The sequence below is a fragment of the Ischnura elegans genome, chromosome 2 (genome assembly GCF_921293095.1).
Source record: "Ischnura elegans chromosome 2, ioIscEleg1.1, whole genome shotgun sequence".
Lineage (NCBI taxonomy): Eukaryota > Metazoa > Arthropoda > Insecta > Odonata > Coenagrionidae > Ischnura > Ischnura elegans.
Window position 1 is genome coordinate 147,140,703 of NC_060247.1, and position 20,822 is coordinate 147,161,524.

Sequence of the window (20,822 nt, forward strand, 5' to 3'; positions counted from 1 at the left end):
GTGGATGTGTTTCATGGCCAGGAAAACTCTGGATTGGCTATAGTCAAGAGACTTTTGGCTACGCTTGCTAAAAAGGGTCACACATTATATACAGACCGATTTTACACAAGCCCTGGCCCGTGAATTGGAAAGCCTTCAAACGGGATTAGTAGGTACTATCATGAAAAATAGGGCGGGGATTCCATTGGCAATAAAAAATGCTCGCCTATCACATGGATAGCATGTTTTCGCGCGACATGAAAATATATTAGTCCAGCGTTGGAAAGACAAACGTGATGTGTTTCTGCTCTCCACTCGACATACAAGTGACATGATCACTTTCAAAGATCGCAGAGGAAGGGAGAAAACTAAATCTGCGATAGTAATACACTATAACAAGAAAAAATTTGGTGTAGATCTAATTGATCAACTAATGAGTTACGGTGCCCTGGATCATCGATCAGTGAAGTGGTGGCGTAAGCTGGTATTCCACCTAATAGTTATGGCAGTGACAAATGCCACAATCAGTTAAGCCAAACATCCGTTGCAGTCACCTATTTTACGCAAAAAATTTGTTCGGAGTTAGTTACATTGGAAGACGAATCGCCCCTTGAAAACGCCAGAGCCGAGATAACTAGAATATCTGAAAAGCATTTCACTGAAAAAATTCCCGCACCATCAGGACAAAAGAAGGCTCGAAAGAGGTGTAGGGTGTGCTCCGAGAAAGGGCGAAAAACGACTGGGAAAGCTGCCAGAAAATGTACTATCGTTTTCAAAAGTATGTAGACACCCACGAGTCCCACTTAACTTATGTGGTAGGGTCGATAAAAACTTAGAAGGTTGGCACATAAGTTAGCCTGCATCTCTCACCGGTACGCCAGCAATAGCCAACGAGGACTGACGTGGGGGCGACCGGGCTAGCGAGAAAGGAGTCAAACTACAGGCTGAAATGCCCTAGCGGATAGAATTCGCTGAGGAAACTCACGTCCACGCTCATGTTGGGCCTTCGAAGTGTTTTCTTGCGAGCTCCGTGGCGAGGATTTCCTCTCTTCAGATTCATATATGGACTCACCGTGAACACGGAATGTTTATGTGATTCCGTAGCTGAGTAGGATTACTTCACGCGCATATGATACACTGAAGTTATCGGGAGGTATTCGAATCCGAACCAAATGATTTTTTTATTTTGTGAAAGGTCGATTAATATCAAATTATTTTTAACAATTATAAAATTCTAAGCTTAGATTATTTTTATCTACAGCTTTATTTACAGCTTAATCGGCATGCAAAGTTTGTAAAATAAATAATGAAATAAAGGTTTTAGAAGATAAAAGAGAACCTTATGCTTTTTGAAAGGGTTATTCGAAAGTTATTCTGGAGGATTTTTATATTTCAGTGCGGTTTTTAGGTACAAATATTCTAAATAGATAATAGAACCATCACACCTATCTAAATTTTTAAGCTATGTAATTTTCATTTTTCTTAGTATTTTTATTTACAAAATTGATACTTTTTATTAACTTGAATCTAAATTTTAAGAGCCAGAATAGCGTCAAAATCCATTTGTAGGCGTGCGATTTCCCAAAATCTTCCGGTGGAGGACCCCCTATCATGGGCCCTAGCCGAGGTCACACAATTACCCTTTCGTCCTTTTTTAAGGGTGAAAGATTTCATGTATCAATTTACTTCAACTTAATCCTTGGATATATTTGTATTTCGCACTCCTATTGGAAGAAAAGCATTGTTGCTTTTAATTACATAACTTCCCACACTGGTGAACAAAGATTTTGTCCTGGAGACGTCGCGACGTCTCCAGGACGCGTCGTTGGATGGTCTCAGACGTATTTTTTGGCTGATTTGGAATCTGGGCAGGGATTATTTCCATCACGTCTAGTTTCATTGGGACAGCTGAATGTATGTTTTTTCTTTTACAAAAGTAGTAATTTATTTCATATATATATCATAATAGCATGAACAGGTAAAAATAATAATTTCCTGTCATAACATGTTGTCCTACGAGAGCATGCCTTCCTGTCCCAACAAAATATATAATTAAACTTGCAGTAACCTATCATTTTTTTTGATGCAATGCATAATCAGCTTCCACTCCAAATAAGTATGTGACTGTCGGCGCGTAAAGACGTGTGTTTTTCATCTGCAGACGGTTTTAGAAATTTGTTGCTCGCAGGAAATGTCAGCTTATTACATTGTAATCGTTATGAAATGTCTTAGCTTTCATCATGGGGTCAGTCCGTTTCAAATCACCGAGGCCATGTTGTTCAGCATTTTTAATTATCCTGAATTTTTTTCATTGGTTCCCTACAAGTAGACAATCACAAAACACCATTTGAAAAAATTTACAAGCCATACTTTTTTGGCAGACATTTTTAAAAGGGGGAATGGGCCTAAACAGTGCGTGAACTACCACGATTACTTTTACTACGTGTGCGGTGAAATTACTTTGAAGGCTAAAAGGAGGAATATTACCTTTTTGAGACAGTGTTTTAGACTTTATTATGACTGTCCGTTGGGTGACCTGGATACAGGATCGGAGTCTTCTGCGATATGTAGCAGGTGTGAAAGGCTTCTCACTGGTTGGACTGATGGAAAATGTCATATGAATTTTTCCGTCCTCATGATTCGACGGGAAGCTAAGGATCATATTTCTGAAATCTATTTTTGTGAAACAGAAATTAAAGGAATAACACCGCAGTCAAAACGCACTGTAAAAGATCCAAACAACCTAGAATCAACCCCACACTTGAAAAATTTACCAGTGGTGGAACCACACAAAATGTTGATCTTAGCGAATATTCAGAAAGTATCTGAGAATTATGGATTCGAAAACTCGAAAGACCCAATTTTTGGACCAAACATTTCTGATACACCTCATTTTATGACAAAAGAGTATTTAAGTGATCTATTGCGCAACTTAAATTTGTCTAAAAAGCAGAGAGAAATCTTAAGATCACAATTGATGGGTTGGAATTTGCTGGATCCAAATACAAAACTTTCTATGCATCCACCTCTCAATGACGAATTCAAATAATTTTTTCTCATGATAACAAAAGTTAAGTTTTGCAATGATGTTCTCTCTGTTATGGGTACTCTTAGTTTTGAATGTAACACAGATGATCATTCAGTTCATTGATTCCTTTAACGTCATTTAAAGGCTGTTTTTTAACATAATGGAATTGAACTTCCCTCCAAAGCATTAGCTCATGGAACCGACATAAAAGAATCTTACTAGAATAGGCAGTAAATTTTTCAGTACCCAAAATTTGTGGAAAATTAGAAGTAGCTGCATTTTACTAGGCATACAGTTTCACTGCACCAAAATATTATTGCTTCTTCCACGATTGGGATAGCAGAGACAGAAAAAATCATTGCTTGAAAAAAGATTGGCTATAACTTAAGCACTCGTCACTGGATTCAAAAATGTCCTTTTCATCTTTTTACGATCCTAAAAACATTATTTTGCTACCTCTAAGTATTAAATTAGGGATTTTTAAAAATTTAGTAAAAGATATGTGTAAAAATGGTGCAGGTTTTACATATTTGAAACAAATGTCCAAAAAATCAGTGAAAAACAGATAATAGAAGGATTTTTTATTGGGCCACAGATTTTTTTTTTGAATAAGTGCTGAAGAATTCGGAATTTTGACAAAAAGAGTTCAACAAAAAAAATTCGTGGAAGTCATTCAAAAATGCATTTGAAGGTTTTCTAGGAAAGAGAATGGCTAAATATCACCACAATGGCTAAACATCCTACATACCTTGGCGCCGTTAGTGCTCAACACGATATGTGTTTCCACCAGAATATTTCACTGATGCACGAACAGCACCATGAAAAGTTCAGAAACATATTATCAGATTAGCGGTGGACACTGAAAAGGGATTCGTCAGAAGCTAAATATGCGAGAAAATTACGAGTGAGTACCCATTTTTCACATTATTTTATTTATTTACTTAAACTCCTTTGAATCCGATTGCCCTAAAAAAACTCAATGCGATAGAAAACATCTGGGCCCAGTTTCGGAATCAGCCCGAAAAATACCAGAGGATTAGCAAAACATATGGCTAGAATAGGAAAAATTATTTTTTGGTTGATCAGTGTTATCGATAGAGTTTCAAACATCATGATCTACGGCTATCATTCTGATTTCACACGAGTGTATCTGGCTATTTATTGAGTATTGTCCACAATATGAGTACAGATTTTTATCAATGGAAATTCGACAGTAGCAAGGACAAATTACAACCTCTGCCACTTCCCCTGCTTATTTCCACTCTTTGAATAAGTTTGTTTAGAAATAAATGTATTAAGGCAGATTGAGTCATTATTTTAAAAAAAATTAGTCGCTTAAAAAATTTGGTGGTAATTTTTTTATTGAGTAAACTATTGTGTTGATGTTATCAATTGACCTTTCACAAAATAAAAAAAATACAATTGGCTCAGGTTCGAATCCCCCCCATAACTTCAGTGCATCAAATTTGCGTGAAGTAATCCTACTCAGCTACGGAGCCACATAAACATTAAGTGTATATGGTGACTCCAAGTGGTGTAAGGAACCATAATGCCGTCGTAGTCATATCATTAGAGTATTTTTTTAGTATAACAATCGGATAGATGATTAAATACTGCCAAGTTTAACTAGAGATTAAAAAAGTTACCACCAGAGATGAAAAGATGTCTTTCGATTTAAGTACGTACTTACCATGTGCCTAATAAGGGAATTCAGAGGATAGCTGCAATTTCAGCAATATTTTTCTTGGAAAACCACTGATTTAAAAATTGAATCGACACCACGGCTGTATGACAGAAAAATGAAATGTTTACCATCAAAATTAAACAGACACTACTATATCACATTATTTCAACACCATATTTGAATCATTCGAATATACCCACTGCAATTTAGAACTCATTTAACAGTTATAAGATTTAAACCATTGCGAAAAATAAACTGGCATAGTGAAAATAAACCTTACGTGAATATTCAGCATTCCTCTCGTTGACAACAAATGCTTTCACGAATCGTTCCGAACGGAGGCTTGGTATACATGTGGACGTACATCTAAATTCAAGATGGCCGAAAGCGAAATATTATTGAAAAATGTAAACAAATGCGAATTTTAAGGCTCGAGGGGCAGAGAAAAGTACAAATCAACTGGAAACCGTTATTATATTAATATTTGATGTACAATTAGGCCCCGGGAGTGATTTTGGTTTCAGATCGTTTGGGTTAACATTTTTGGTGAACATCTTCACGTCGGTATTTATTGGGTTATTGGCCTTTTACATTATTTCGTGACTAGAATATGTCTCAAAATTATAATGTGGTTTGGTTTTGAAGTCATCTAGGTATGGGCAATCATGTTGGACGATTGTATCAGTGTAAATATTCGATGTGAACTTGGGGTAACATTTCTGATGAACATATTGCTTACGAGGCATTTATCTCTATTTTCATCATTGCGTAGTAAACATTTAATAGTGAATAATAAATAGGTAAACATTTCTTGTTATTAAACAACTAGAACGCTTATTTGACGCAAATTAAATCAATGGGAGTTATTTTGGTTTCAGAGAGTTTGGGTTAACATTTTTGGTGAACATCTTCATGTCGATATTAATTGGCCTTTTACATCATTTAATGACGAGAATATGTACCAAAATGATAAAGTGGTTTGTATTTTATGTCATCTAACTATGTGTAAACATGATTGAGGAATATATCAGTGTAAATATTTTATGAGAACTTGGGGTAACATTTCTGATGAACATTTTGCTTACGAGGCTTTGATTTATCACTATTTTCATCATTGTGAGGTAAAAATTCAATAGTGAATAATAAATACGTAAACATTTCTTGTTACATTTCAACTAGAACGCTGATTTGATGTAAATTAAAGCAATGGGAGTTATTTTGGTTTCATAAAGTTTGGGTTAACATTTTTGGTGTACATCCTCATGTCGGTATTTATTGGCATTTTACATCATTAAATGGCTAGAATGTGTCTCGTAATGATAAAGTGGCTTAGTTTTGATGTCATCTAACGATGTGTAAACATGATTGAGGAATATATCAGCGTAAATATTTGATGAGAACTTGGGGTAACATTTCTGATGAACATTTTGCTTACGAGGCATTTATCTCTATTTTCATCATTGTGGGGTAAAAATTCAATAGTGAATAATAAATACGTAAACATTTCTTGTTACATTTCAACTAGAACGCTGATTTGATGTAAATTAAAGCAATGGCAGTTATTTTGGTTTCAGAAAGTTTGGGTTAACATTTTTGGTGTACATCCTCATGTCGGTATTTATTGGCATTTTACATCATTAAATGGCTAGAATGTGTCTCGTAATGATAAAGTGGCTTAGTTTTGATGTCATCTAACGATGTGTAAACATGATTGAGGAATATATCAGTGTAAATATTTGATGAGAACTTGGGGTAACATTTCTGATGAACATTTTGCTTACGAGGCATTTATCTCTATTTTCATCATTGTGGGGTAAAAATTCAATAGTGAATAATAAATATGTAAACATTTATTGTTACATTTCAACTAGAACGCTAATTTGATGTAAATTAAAGCAATGGCAGTTATTTTGGTTTCATAAAGTTTGGGTTAACATTTTTGGTGTACATCCTCATGTCGGTATTTATTGGCATTTTACATCATTAAATGGCTAGAATGTGTCTCGTAATGATAAAGTGGCTTAGTTTTGATGTCATCTAACGATGTGTAAACATGATTGAGGAATATATCAGCGTAAATATTTGATGAGAACTTGGGGTAACATTTCTGATGAACATTTTGCTTACGAGGCATTTATCTCTATTTTCATCATTGTGGGGTAAAAATTCAATAGTGAATAATAAATACGTAAACATTTCTTGTTACATTTCAACTAGAACGCTGATTTGATGTAAATTAAAGCAATGGCAGTTATTTTGGTTTCAGAAAGTTTGGGTTAACATTTTTGGTGTACATCCTCATGTCGGTACTTATTGGCATTTTACATCATTAAATGGCTAGAATGTGTCTCGTAATGATAAAGTGGCTTAGTTTTGATGTCATCTAACGATGTGTAAACATGATTGAGGAATATATCAGTGTAAATATTTGATGAGAACTTGGGGTAACATTTCTGATGAACATTTTGCTTACGAGGCATTTATCTCTATTTTCATCATTGTGGGGTAAAAATTCAATAGTGAATAATAAATATGTAAACATTTCTTGTTACATTTCAACTAGAACGCTAATTTGATGTAAATTAAAGCAATGGCAGTTATTTTGGTTTCATAAAGTTTGGGTTAACATTTTTGGTGTACATCCTCATGTCGGTATTTATTGGCATTTTACATCATTAAATGGCTAGAATGTGTCTCGTAATGATAAAGTGGCTTAGTTTTGATGTCATCTAACGATGTGTAAACATGATTGAGGAATATATCAGTGTAAATATTTGATGAGAACTTGGGGTAACATTTCTGATGAACATTTTGCTTACGAGGCATTTATCTCTATTTTCATCATTGTGGGGTAAAAATTCAATAGTGAATAATAAATAGGCAAAATTTTTTTGTTATATTAACTTAAGGGGACTGCCATCAATCATTCGAGCCAGGTGATGGACTTATGTTTTTGCTGACAAAGAAATTTTTAGTTAAAAAGAAAAATAGCTGTTTTTCTTTTGGCATTGAATTGAGGCAAGAATACTTTCACAGAATAATTTTCATTTCAAAAAATTATTTTCAGAGACACTTTCCAAAAATACATAGACTATTTTCAGAAAAAAATCTGTATGTACCTTAAATATGTACATGAAAGTAACACTCAACAGCTATCCATTTTGGTATTGTTGATAAGACTGCTGTTTAATAATAGTTTAATAATAGTTTATTTACTGACGGGAAAACCACCCAATTACAAAAATGCACAAATTAACACAAGATTGAAACATTTCCAATGCTCCCAAAAATACAGGAACAATCGCATAAACTTGCTGCAAAAACCAACAATAGAAAAAACAAACACAGCAGTCAAGAATAACAGATTGAACCGTCACACATCTCTCAAACAGTGGAAACAGACACTATCACCATACACAAGAACAAATCATCCAAGTCATTGCACAAACAAAGGCAGCTTCCTCCTTAAATTCTTTGGATTTAAATTAAAAAGGTCAATGTTACTACATTTGTAGTTAATGCTCCGCATAGTTCTGGTTAAGGGTGAGTGGAAGGCGTAATTTCTATTAGAGTGAGGGAGTGAAAACATGAATGTTTGCCTAGTGTTTAAAATGGGGACATGGAAAGGGATCATTTCTACCAGATGAACAGAGTCAATGTCTCCATGCAGTAGACGGTGAAGGAATGTTATGTCCAGGTGTAATCGACGGGTTGCCAAAGGTAACAGATTAAGAAGGGATAGTGTTAAGTCATAAATAATAGGGAGGATGTTAAATCTGTAGGATACTAATCTAATGAATCTGCGTTGCACACTCTCAATAGCTTTGATGTGAATGTTATAGAACGATATCACCTTTATATATCCTGTTGATATCACCTTTGCCGATTTATCTGGATTTTACTACCTTTAGTCTGGTTCCTACCCTTGTAAATTATTGGTGTGAATTTACATGACAGTGAGAAAAATGTATCATTTGCCAATATTGTGCAGATTTCACGGAACACACAAGCCCTTCCACCGCGACAAGGTAGTAGTCCTTGGAAAGGGACATGCAAACTGCTTATCTACATATTTACAATATAGGTGTTACTATCACGTAAAAAATAATGTAACTGAAGATAAATAAATTCCTTGCACATTCTCTTAACATGCTGAGCCTTCAAGACTTAGGAAAATAGAAAGATATGTACATATGTTATTTATCAAGGATATTAAGAGCCAGTTGTTATTGAATGATTATAGACATGCTGCATATGATTAGAAATGGCTATGCAACTCAGCTTGATGTATTCATTTCTTAGCTTGCTGTTTACAAAACGACTGGACAAAAATTTGCTCTCTAAGCAAGCTGTAATGTACATGACATCAAATTTCAGGACAAAAAATATTGCACAGTTTTATAGAAAGCACCTTAGCACTTCCTTATAGATAAAGCTAAATAAAAGTCATGACCTTGTGGAAGACTCAAGGTGTTATGTATGGCAATGACTAGAATAATCAAATAAAAATATGCTATCTTGGCATACCTTCCAATACAAAAAATAAAATATGACTAGCACATAAAATGATACAAATGCTATAATTCTGAACTAGGAAGTATGCTCTATCAAATTTGAAAAGATAGTAGGAAGAAGTAAGTAGAAGATGCATGTGATGCAAGTCATCTCAAGATCTGAAAAAATGTCATGCAAAATATTTAAGGCACACAGGAAAATGAAATAGGAAAGAAGAATGAAAAGGTGCAGCTATTGAAGACACAAACATTGCTTTAACCTCTGGCAATTGGGTAGCCTGCAAGCATGGTTTTCAGTGGCTTCTCCCAGTGATTGTGTTGAACATTAACTTCCTGTAGGCAACTGGATCGACTGGTTGTCCTTTCAGATCTTGCTCAGCAAACCTTGATATGTAAACCCCACAGTTAAGGCCATCAATTTGCAACAGATGCTTTGGGTGAAATGTCTTCCAGTCTGCAATCTCACCACTACATTTATGACCAAGGAATATAACCCACTGAGCAATACCGTATTTATACATAGGCTTAATGCTATCACTGGAAGGGTCATAAAAATCAATTTCTTTTTCATTAAGCCTAACTACTAGGAGAAGCCAATGTGAATTCAATGGATTAGATGGAATAATTAGCTTAGTTACATCTTTGAAGGTGATTTTCTGAAAAAGGGATAATACCTTCTCTAATTTCATATTGCTAACTACAAACTGCCGTATCTATAATTCTAGCAGTAGATATAGATGAGCTTACAATTGTTAGAAAAACTGCGATTACAGTATCGTACAGCCAGCCTCTTTGAAAATCTGGTGATACACACTAGGCTAATTGCTCAACTTCTAAATGACTTATAAAACAATCAAGTGATTTAGATGCACAGAATTGACTGTATATAGGCCACTCCTGCAAACAGTTTTCAGAAGATTACTGTTCGAAGAAATTCGATCTGTGAAAGAGCAACACTCATTATTCATTAATGAATCTTTAATGGACTCTAGTTGATCTCGGCTAGGGCTCTGGAAGTAGTGCTTGGTGGGTTTGCGATCCTTTGAGGTTTGGTGCAACCTGTACTGAGTTGCTTATAGATTAGAGGTAGGGGGTACTCTTGCATGCTGCAGTTTAGGAGGTTCTGTGGTATGCTCAATTGCATCGAATTTCTCGAGCAGTAATTTTAAAGTGTTAAGAACATGGAGAAGGAGAGGCTGTGACTTTTTTTGATTGATGAATGATTTTATTTGCTTCAAACTCTTTTCTATAGAATGGAGTAACTGTTCTTTAGATTAATCATTATTGGAAAATGATGATGAGCAAAGGTCCAATTTTGCTGTACTTTCAACTTCAAAGGCAGGGGCTGATGAAGTATGATGATTTCGAACTTGAAAAGAGTGAACTTTATGAACGTGCTTCCATATTGAATGTTTGTCACTGTATGAGCAAATATACATGTGTGAACAAAGACCCGCACAAGATAACCTACAGCATTTTACGAAGCACAACTCTGGAAGGCTACAATCACCATTGGCCAACTTGACAAAGTACAAAGACGAAGGATCAGACTGGGCTCTGACATTCCAACACTAGCCTTTAGTCACTACCATTACATTTTCATCAAGGATTTTGATGCCTTTGTAATGGTGTAAACAATTTACGCTTGCAAATCCAAGAGGTGGCTATTCAATAATCCTATTGTACTTTAGAGACAGGTACGCTGTTTTTGCATTCTGAAAATAATTGTTACAAAATCATCTAATATCCTGTTAACTTTCCAGTTAAGGTAATGGGTTTTCAGAGTGTTGTGAAATGTTTTCACAAACATATTGGTATTAGTGTTGGCATGCGGAAAATTTCTAAAGCACATAGCCCATTTATTACACTTACTTGATAACTTTAACTTCAACTTACTCAATTGATCATAGGAAGTCATCAGTATGAGCTTTTTTTACCATTTTACTAAATTTTCTATGCATAGAAAAATAAGTTTTTCTATAAATTCCTTGTATGGAATACAATTGTGGTTGGAGAACTGTGGTATGTAACAGTAGACTCTCGTTAATACGAACAACGTTATTACGAAGTTCTCGCTTTTACGAAGCAAATCGTTGGTCCCGACGAAAAGCTATCCAAGCTATAGGAAAAGAAACGTTATTAAAAATTTTCGTTTTTACGAAATTACGAACCTCCGTCCCGGTCCTGGTAGTTACAAAATGAACTTTATTACGAAGTTCCACGCATAAGCTATGGCATTTAGATGGATATTCACTACGCTTAGTTTTAATTATCACGCCACGTTTAAGTTGTCCTCATGTACTGTGACCGAGAGCGTCATTTATGGTTATTTCTTCACCATCCGCGCAGCGTCATATAACGAACTTCATTCCTTGGGAATCACGGTGACAGACTCACAGCTCGTAAATTTGATGTACAGTTAGTTCTCTTCCTTCGCACATTCGATTTACGAACTTGCAGAGATGACACCATTAAAAAATTTCGAATTTGGTGCCTTTTGATTTAGCCGTTGCTAAGCCGTGCGGCGTAGAGGAAATCGTACTCTGGGCATAATCTGAACAAAGTATCATTCATTCCGGTGTGAAGTTAGGAACTGTTCAACGTTTCGCCCGTTGTTCCTTGCCGCGGAGAGCGATTTTTTCGGCTGCGTTGCACGCCCAGCTAGATCAATTCGTCACAATCGTGAGTTAGCGCAGTGTTGCATTCTGCATCATAACCATACTCCTCGATGCCTTGCATGCAGGACGACCGGTCCGATGACGGCAGAATAGGAGGTGCGGATAACTCTTCGCCAGCACGGATTGCAGGCAATCGCTGTCCCCCAAACGCACCTCACACATGCCTAGTCATACAACGTTGTCAAATGCATACAGAGCAGCGAAATAAGCCTGATCAACTAAAACATGCCCTTTCTTCGAATCCCCAAAACAAGTGGTTCTTCCACTGGGTCCTTCACGCTCGTCGTCCTTTCCGTCTCCATTCTTCACGGAGGCCCTTATAGGCGTTTCACTTTCTCACCTGGCAACGCTGCCCCGACGTAGACTATCCTGAATGACATCGGACAACTCTCGGCGGCCGGACCGTAGGTTTATCAACTTAGGAACAAGGTCTTGGAACGCATCTAGTTCGTAAATCGGACTTACTGTACTCGGGAGGATATCAACCCTCGATAACGTCATGCCGCATGCCGAAACTGAAACGATTTTTCCTGTTTATATTTATTTCCGCGTAATTTAATCGCATTTATCACGTACGGTTTTTTCGACGATTCCCAAGAGAAACGTTCATACGAACTTCGTTATTACATACCTCCGGGCTATCGGTCCGATGAACTTCGTAATAACGAGAGTCTACTGTAACTGAATTTTTCCTGCTTCTAGGAAATTATATTGGTAGGTATCTGTTCTTGTTTATTTAGATCAGTAGAACACCAAGAAGTTAGGTGTTTGGGCTTCATGTTCACGTGGAAAGGTACATGATAGAGTAAATGTATTTCAGGGCTTCAGTTCTTCCTATGCATATGACATTAGCAGAGCTCTCTGGTGTTCTTTCCATTTAGGTCAGACTTGGACCATTACTAATATCTCGAAACATTGCTTAAGAAACAATTCTACTTTAACATGCTATAAACAGTAAACCACCTCTTTCATAATAAATTAATCCATATTTAAATCTTTGCGACCCATTGTATTTAAATGAGTACCACTTGCTAGTTTAGTCAGTACATGAGAATTATTAGCCCATGCATAAAAAGAAAATGACTTCATATACAGTACACTCCCGATTATCCGGGCTAATGATGGGGAGAGACGGCACGAATAATCGTAAAACACGGATAACCTAAACTTTTACTTAAATGTTTGGTAATGTTCATAATTTACGTAAAAAACAATATAATATTATTTATGCAGGTATTCTGTTATTTAAGAGTGCTTCCCGGACTCAATGAGAGCTTTCTTCGCCAGTTCTCGATCTTTTTAGCGGCGATAAGATTGTTGTGCTTGTATTATTAATGCTCTGTATAAGGCCTGGTTTCGAAAACCACACATCCGTGGCTGTGTGATCACGGATGCAGTAAAGTGGTTTGAAAGAATGCTTCAAAACCACTACTCGACGTCGGAAATTACTTTCAGGCACCGCGCCAATTATGTAAGTTGCGTCTCGCACAAGTTGCCCAGATTGCAGCTGCTGCGGGGCGTGTATCCCAAGGTCGGTAAAGGAGTATCCGTGATCACGGAGCGCGGTCGTGCATTGCGAGGCTTGGAAAATAGGAACACGGTGATCCCGTCAATGCAGCTAGCGCGCGATCGCTTCAGTTTTACGTAGGGGATTGTAACGGAAATAATAAGCCTGGTGTATCCTCGCATTAATGCAGTAATTCCGATGATTTTGCGTCCGATTGTATTTTTTAAAAAATATATAGCAGAAAAAAAAGAGCAAGAGTGACAATCATGCACGGATAATCCACAACCCAAATAAACCGTAGCCGGATAATCGGGAGTGTGCTGTACTAACAGTACAAATAAAGGTTTGCCCAGAAAAAGACTGGAACTCTTAAAAGCACATGGAAACACAGTATAATTCTATCAATGATGTCAGTGTATGAGGAAAATATTTGCCATTAAGCCTGTGGTATTTATCACACTGTTGTATGACTTTCAAAACTGATTTTATTGGTTTGAATTATTATTTCAAGTTATATTTACTGGTCCGACAATAAGATTTTATGAAGCCAAAATCGCTATATGATGCTATGAATAGTTTTTATGCAGTACTTAAGATGCTGTTTGCATTTTCACTCCTGTAAATTTCTTTAGTAAGAGTAATTATCCTAAATGATTCTTCCCTGCTCTCAAAATTTGGATCACTCAAAATAAAATTTACCATTTAACCTTTAAAAAATGGTGATCGGACTGAGTACATGAAATTCAATCACCTCATCAAGAGATGTTAATAGGTGATCATTAGACCATTAGGTAATTCTTTTGGCCTCATGTTACCAGGGGTGTAGCTAGGACAGGCGCAGCAAGGAGGGGTTTTGGGGATAAACCCCTCCCCCATATTTCAGAGAAATTTTTAAATTTAATCCATTTTACTTAATTGCATTAATATTACTAATAGAATAGTGTAAGGATTAATAAAAATATCCATCCGAAAGTGGTAAAACTCGCCATTTATCTGAAAAATTTTCTAGGGGAGGGCCCCCGCACCTCCCTCTTATCCTAGTGGGTATTCCATACCCTCAGATCCCCCAGTGTTAGTTGCGCCTAAAACCTCCCCTTGCCTAATTCCTAGCTGCGCACCTGAGCTAGAATGGTGTTGGGGGTACAGTGGTGGAATCCTCTGGGGAAAATGTGAACATTTTTATCTGTAAAATTGACATGTTATGCTATTTTGCTTCACAAAAATAATAGTCAATATTAGTTTTGCTTCCTAGTATCGGTGGAATAGAATTAATTTGTTTTATAGGTTAATATTTTTCTGCTAAAACTAATGCTTTTGGGGGAGAGAGGGCAAGAGACCTTCCTGGCTATGCCACTGCATGTAACTCATGAGAAAAGTAGTATTATTCCTTCAAGAATGCAGTTGAATTTGTGTCCCCACTTCTTAACAAAACATTTAAAATAGCTCTCCATATTATCTTTAACAAGTCTCTAGATGCTGGCATAATTCCTAGCTCCTCCAAAAAAGCAATTGTGATACCTGTGTGTAAAAACGTTAACACTATTAAAAAAATGAAAAAGTGGAAAGTCACTGCACAATCAGACTTATGTACAAAGGCACAGTCAAAATTGTGTCCTGTAAAGCAGTGAATTCCTAGGACGCATTCGATAATGCATGACAAAATAGCCCCTCTTCTAATCCCAAGCTCACATTCTCGCAATTTTATGCCGTATTGAAAATTAATGCAGTTCTAACCTGCGCAATTACATGCCCCATGTAAAGCAGCCTTTAGTGATTATAGACCATTATTCAGTCAGTTTTTGCCAAAGTGTTTGAAAACCTGATTACTGATTAAGGGCAAGGATTTAGGTGCGTTACTTCAACTACTAGGTACAAACCTTTTGCTTTTTCAGCTATTAGTAGCTACAGATCCTACTGATCATTTTCAGGTAGAGTGTATTGTGATTTTTCCAAATGCATTCAATTAAGTTTATCATTTTTCTATCAGCAGCAAAACTGAAAGCCAATGGAATATGTGGTCCCATGCTATAAGTCAAAGAGAGGACTAGCAAATAAAATCCAGAATGCAGAACCATCACAATTTTATGCAACATCTGCTTTTCCACAGGGCTCCCACCTGGGACCACTTCCTTTATTACTGTTTGTGAATGATAATTATCATGGATTTTCCCTAGAGTCCATTAATGGAGAATGGTCTTTAAATCTGAGAAAGCACTCAATCTCCGCTGTTGACTTTAAAATCTTCTATTCCATTGATTCACATACTGCAGTGTCAGCAGTAATACGACATGATGTCATTGACCTTCAGCAACGGTTAGCTTCTCTTTCTGCTTTGTAGTACAAGAATAATTTATTGCAAATAAGCATCATTAAAGGTAGTGTACTTACCTTTTGTAAATGGAAACCCTTTTTTTTAATATACTAATTATCTGAAAACATATTACATAGGTTCCACTAAATATAGGACCAATGTGTACTGTTAGACTACAAACTAACATTAGATACAGATATTGATTCAACCGTAAGCAAATAAATATTCGAGTCCCTTGGTTTCACATGAAAGCATTGTAAAGATTACAACAAAAATGCTCAGTTACCCTTTCCTGAATGTCAACATAGACAGATCTGCAAACTGAATACTTTACATTGGTATGAGGTCCTTGATATCTCAAATGTGTAGCCAATATTGAAAAGGTACTGAACAATTTTTAAAACAGTTGCATTAGTATAAATGATAAACAGAAAGAAAGAATTATTTACTGGTTCAGATTTATTATCATAAATATTACAAAGATGAAAATAAAGATAAATGCCTCGTGAGCAAAATGTTCATCAGGGATGTTACCCCAAGTTCACATGAAATATTTAAACTGATATATTCCTCAAACATGTTAACACATAGTCAAATAATATAAAAACCATACCACTTTATGATTTTGAGACATAATCTAGTCACGAAATAATGTAAAAAGTCAATAATTACCGACATGAAGATGTTCACCAAAAATGTTAACCCAAACGTTCTGAAACCAAAATACCTCCCAGTGCTTAGGTTTGCATCAAACAAGCGTTCTACTTGTGATATAACAAGAAATGTTAACCTGCTTATTATTCAAAATTGAATTTTTTCCCTACAATGTTGAAAATCTAGATGACTGCCTTGTAAGGTTGGTTCAACAGAAATGTTACCCCAAGTTCACATAAAATATTTACACTGACATATTCCTCAAACATGTTTACACATAGTTAGGTAATATAAAAAACAAACCACTGTATGATTTAGAGACACATTCTATTCACGAAATAATGTAAAAGGTCAAAAATACCGGCATGAAGATGTTCATCAAAAATGTTAACCTAAACTTTCTGAAACCAAAATAACTCCCATTGCTTTAATTTGCATCAAATAAGCGTTCTAGTTGTATAATAACACGATATGTTTACCTATTTATTATTCACTATTGAATTTTTACTCCACAACGATGAAATTAAGGATAAATGCCGCATGAAAAAATTGTTCATCAGAAATGTTACCCCAAGTTCACATCGAATATTTACACTGAGAAGTTGCTCAAATATGTTTGCCCATAGTTAGATGACATCAAAACCAAACCACGTTATCATTTTCGTACATATTCTAGTCATTAAATGATGTCAAATGCCAATAAATACCGACATGAGGATGTACACCAAAAATGTTAACCCAAACTTTATGAAACCAAAATAACTGCCATTGCTTTAATTGACATCAAATCAGCGTTCTAGTTGAAATGTAACAAGAAATGTTTACGTATTTATTATTCATTATTGAATTTTTACCCCACAATGATGAAAATAGAGATAAATGCCTCGTAAGCAAAATGTTCATCAGAAATGTTACCCCAAGTTCTCATCAAATATTTACGCTGATATATTCCTCAATCATGTTTACACATCGTTAGATGACATCAAAACTAAGCCACCTTATCATTACGAGACACATTCTAGCCATTTAATGATGTAAAATGCCAATAAATACCGACATGAGGATGTACACCAAAAATGTTAACCCAAACTTTCTGAAACCAAAATAACTCCCATTGCTTTAATTTGCATCAAATAAGCGTTCTAGTTGTATAATAACACGATATGTTCACCTATTTATTATTCACTATTGAATTTTTACTCCACAACGATGAAAATAAGGATAAATGCCGCACAAGAAAATTGTTCATCGGAAATGTTACCCCAAGTACACATCGAATATTTACACTGATACATTACTCAAACATGATTGCCAATAGTTAGATGACATCAAAACAAAACGACTTAATGATTTAGAGACACATTCTATTCACGAAATAATGTAAAAGGTCAAAAAGCTTTTATTTGCATCAAATAAGCGTTCTAGGTGCATAATAACACGACATGTTTACCTACTTATTATTCACTATTGAATTTTTACTCCACAACGATGAAATTAAGGATAAATGCTGCATGAGAAAATTGTTCATCAGAAATGTTACCCCAAGTTCACATCGAATATTTACACTGATATATTCCTCAAACATGATTGCCCATAGATATATGACATCAAAACAAAACCACGTTATCATTTTCGTACATATTCTAGTCATTAAATGATGTGAAATGCCAATAAATACCGACATGAGGATGTACACCAAAAATGTTAACCCAAACTTTCTTACCGCTTGTAGTTACTCATTTGTTTTTTGATTCCAAATATCAGCATAGGGGCGGTGTCTCCGATGTACGTGAAAAATGTATACCATACCTCCGTTCTCTAAAATTCTGCTTTCACTGCCTTCCCGCCTTCACGGAATAATAATGCGCAGCACTCGATGCTGTTGTTTCTGTGAAGGCGCAATTATCGACGGCTTTTAAACCATAGTATCAATTAAAAATGCCAGTATTACTAATGTTTTTGATCGAAATCCATCAACTCTTCATCACAAATGTGATCAATTAATTGAGGAGTCTTCTCATTTCAACAGGGTAATTAATATTTATTATTTACGCCACATATGATCTTCTGCAATTATTTACGCTTTGTTTTCTTTATGAAATATTATTTTACGTTTTACCAATTGGGTAATGGATCAGGTGAATACAAAAGGATCAAACCTGCGGCTGGTAAGAAGCCATTAAAATCGCAGTTCTAATTCCAAATTATAAATAGCCGTAACACCATACGCTATAGGGTCATTCCATGTCAACTCAACCAATTTTTGGGGGGTCCCACACTCACCATCTCAGATTTTGATAATTTTTCCCCTGTTGTTAGTTTCAACCTTAGTTAAGAAAAATCCAAAATATTAAAGACCCATTGCAAGTATTTTCCAAGATATGAGTGTTTGAAGTCAATGAGGCACACACAAATTCTGCACACGTCAAATTATTCAAAACTACCATATTTGTGCACCTGTACAACCTAAACCAAATGAGTGAAGCTAGTAAAAATTTTAGAGGATATAAACATGCTGCTATAGTTTTCAAAAATCCTATCACAACGATTTTCACTTGAAAACTTTTTTTCTATAAATGTTCAAAAATTGCACTTTTGACAAATTTCGTCAAAAAAGTGACATTTTCAAATACTTGTAAAAATCACATATATCAAATGAAAGCCATAAAAATCTCTGTAAGCATGGTAAAGACCACCAACTTTAATATAGAGTGAGGTTTTGGGTAATTTTGGATTTATTTGTTAATAAATCTTATGAAAATCATCATTCCGCTAATGTTTTTTGTTGAAAAATGCCACTTTTTCAACTTCTAATAACAAAAAAGGACACCAATTAGGTGACTGAGTTTTTTAATATAACTTGCACTATACTCCCTCTTTCAGGAAAATTAAACCTGAAGTTGCTCCCATGATGGATAGTGCTTCTATGATTTATTTTAATGATGGTTGTAAAATGGCGGGCTACAGCACTTATGTTTCAGGGCATCCCCCAAAAGGGGAGTTGTATTTGAGTATCAAAGTTCCTGTAAACCCCTACCATTCTTTAAATTTAGCTGGTAATCTATTTTTAATTTCCAAATAGTATAAAATGGAAACATTTTAGCAAATATATGGATTTACTAGATATTTGCAATTAGGCAAAAACTGGTTGAATATGTACCCATTTGAAGGATAAGTACATACCTCTAACCTCTTAAGCCTGATGGTAAGCATCCTCAACTGTTTGAATTACACAGCCAATGTACCATCTGCTTTTATATACCGTGGTGACATAAGTTCCACGGTTTTTAATAATGTTCTTGGCACATGCTTTTATTTATCTTTTTATTAAATCTACTTTTCTTGGCACTCTGAACTTGGGCAGAGAACGTCCACTGAATTGTTACTCATTTTCACTGATTGAAATGTTTTAGTGAGGAGGTCTTGTCCCTTAATTGTTTTAGAGTTTTAAAACTGCATGTTCAATTTTTGTTTCCAAATCTCTACATCATCACTGGAAACATATGATGTTTTTATGCCTTCGACATTTTTATCAACTCACTCAAGTCACACACTGATAAAATGTTTCGTCCACTGGGTTGTTGTAAACAGGCTCTTGTAGGTAAACATTTTACCGTTCCCCCGATTCATCACATACACTTTTTTTATGACTTGTGGCAAAAAATGCCATTCTGCTGACAAATCAAAGCCTGATTAATGCAAGCATATATTTTTTATATTTTTGAATTTTTATGCTGGCTTGCAGTTCTGTCACTAAAATATTTGCATTTTGCAATGCCAAAAAATATCTCCTTAATAAACTTAATTACTTATCTGATAAAGGCATCTCCTATGAAAAAAATTTGTAAAACTGTTTCAAAATTTTATACATTCTTATACATTGGCATGGCTCATTCATAGGGGATATACTGCTACTGCATCGTGATCCAAGCAGTCACTGATGATGCACAAGGTCATGTAGGACACATTTTCATCAACTTTATGATAGATAACAAGTGGATGATCTGTTGCCTATCGGTTGTCCCAGAAAAATCCCTGAACGGCATCTTGCACAATGAAAGAGAAATTCTCACCAAAGTCAAGTAAAATTATGACCTTATCAATATTCAATTCTTCTAAAAAATTTGGCCTGAAATACAGCAGTAAAATGATTAATTTTAACATCTTTCACCATAAAGCCGGTCTATAAAATCATTTACATTTACTTGTACATTCTCAGTTATTGTATGATCTGTATGTGTCCTCTGAAAATCAGTAAGAGTTAAATCATCTGATAACTACTTAGCTAAATGGTTGCATAGCAATTCACGCAGCTGCTTTTTACCTGGGCACTGCTCACACCTGTGCACCATACTCCGATTGTAACCAATGTCACAAACTATGCACTTCATTGCATCTTTGTATTCCATTTTAACTGAAGGAAGTACATCTAGCATAAGCGTAATATTCTGGTGTTCCATACAAACA

General features: G+C 35.5%; 1 protein-coding gene across 7 annotated transcripts in view; it reads right to left on the reverse strand.

Moving 5' to 3' along the window:
- The window catches only part of LOC124154758 (Golgi reassembly-stacking protein 1-like), a 112,140-nt gene extending 107,125 nt beyond the window's left edge, over positions 1-5,015 (reverse strand). For 4 of the 7 annotated variants that reach the window (XR_006864011.1, XR_006864010.1, XR_006864009.1 and 1 more), the window contains exon 1: positions 4,972-5,008. Coding sequence is in view for 1 of the 7 variants with exons in the window: in XM_046528659.1 (XP_046384615.1) it covers positions 4,972-4,986 (15 nt within the window). In the remaining 6 variants the exon portion in view is untranslated. Of the gene's footprint in view, positions 1-4,697; positions 4,792-4,971 lie in introns of all 7 variants that reach the window. The other 3 variants (XR_006864013.1, XR_006864014.1, XR_006864012.1) reach the window with 1 other exon arrangement.
- Between the last annotated feature and the right edge of the window lie 15,807 nt (positions 5,016-20,822).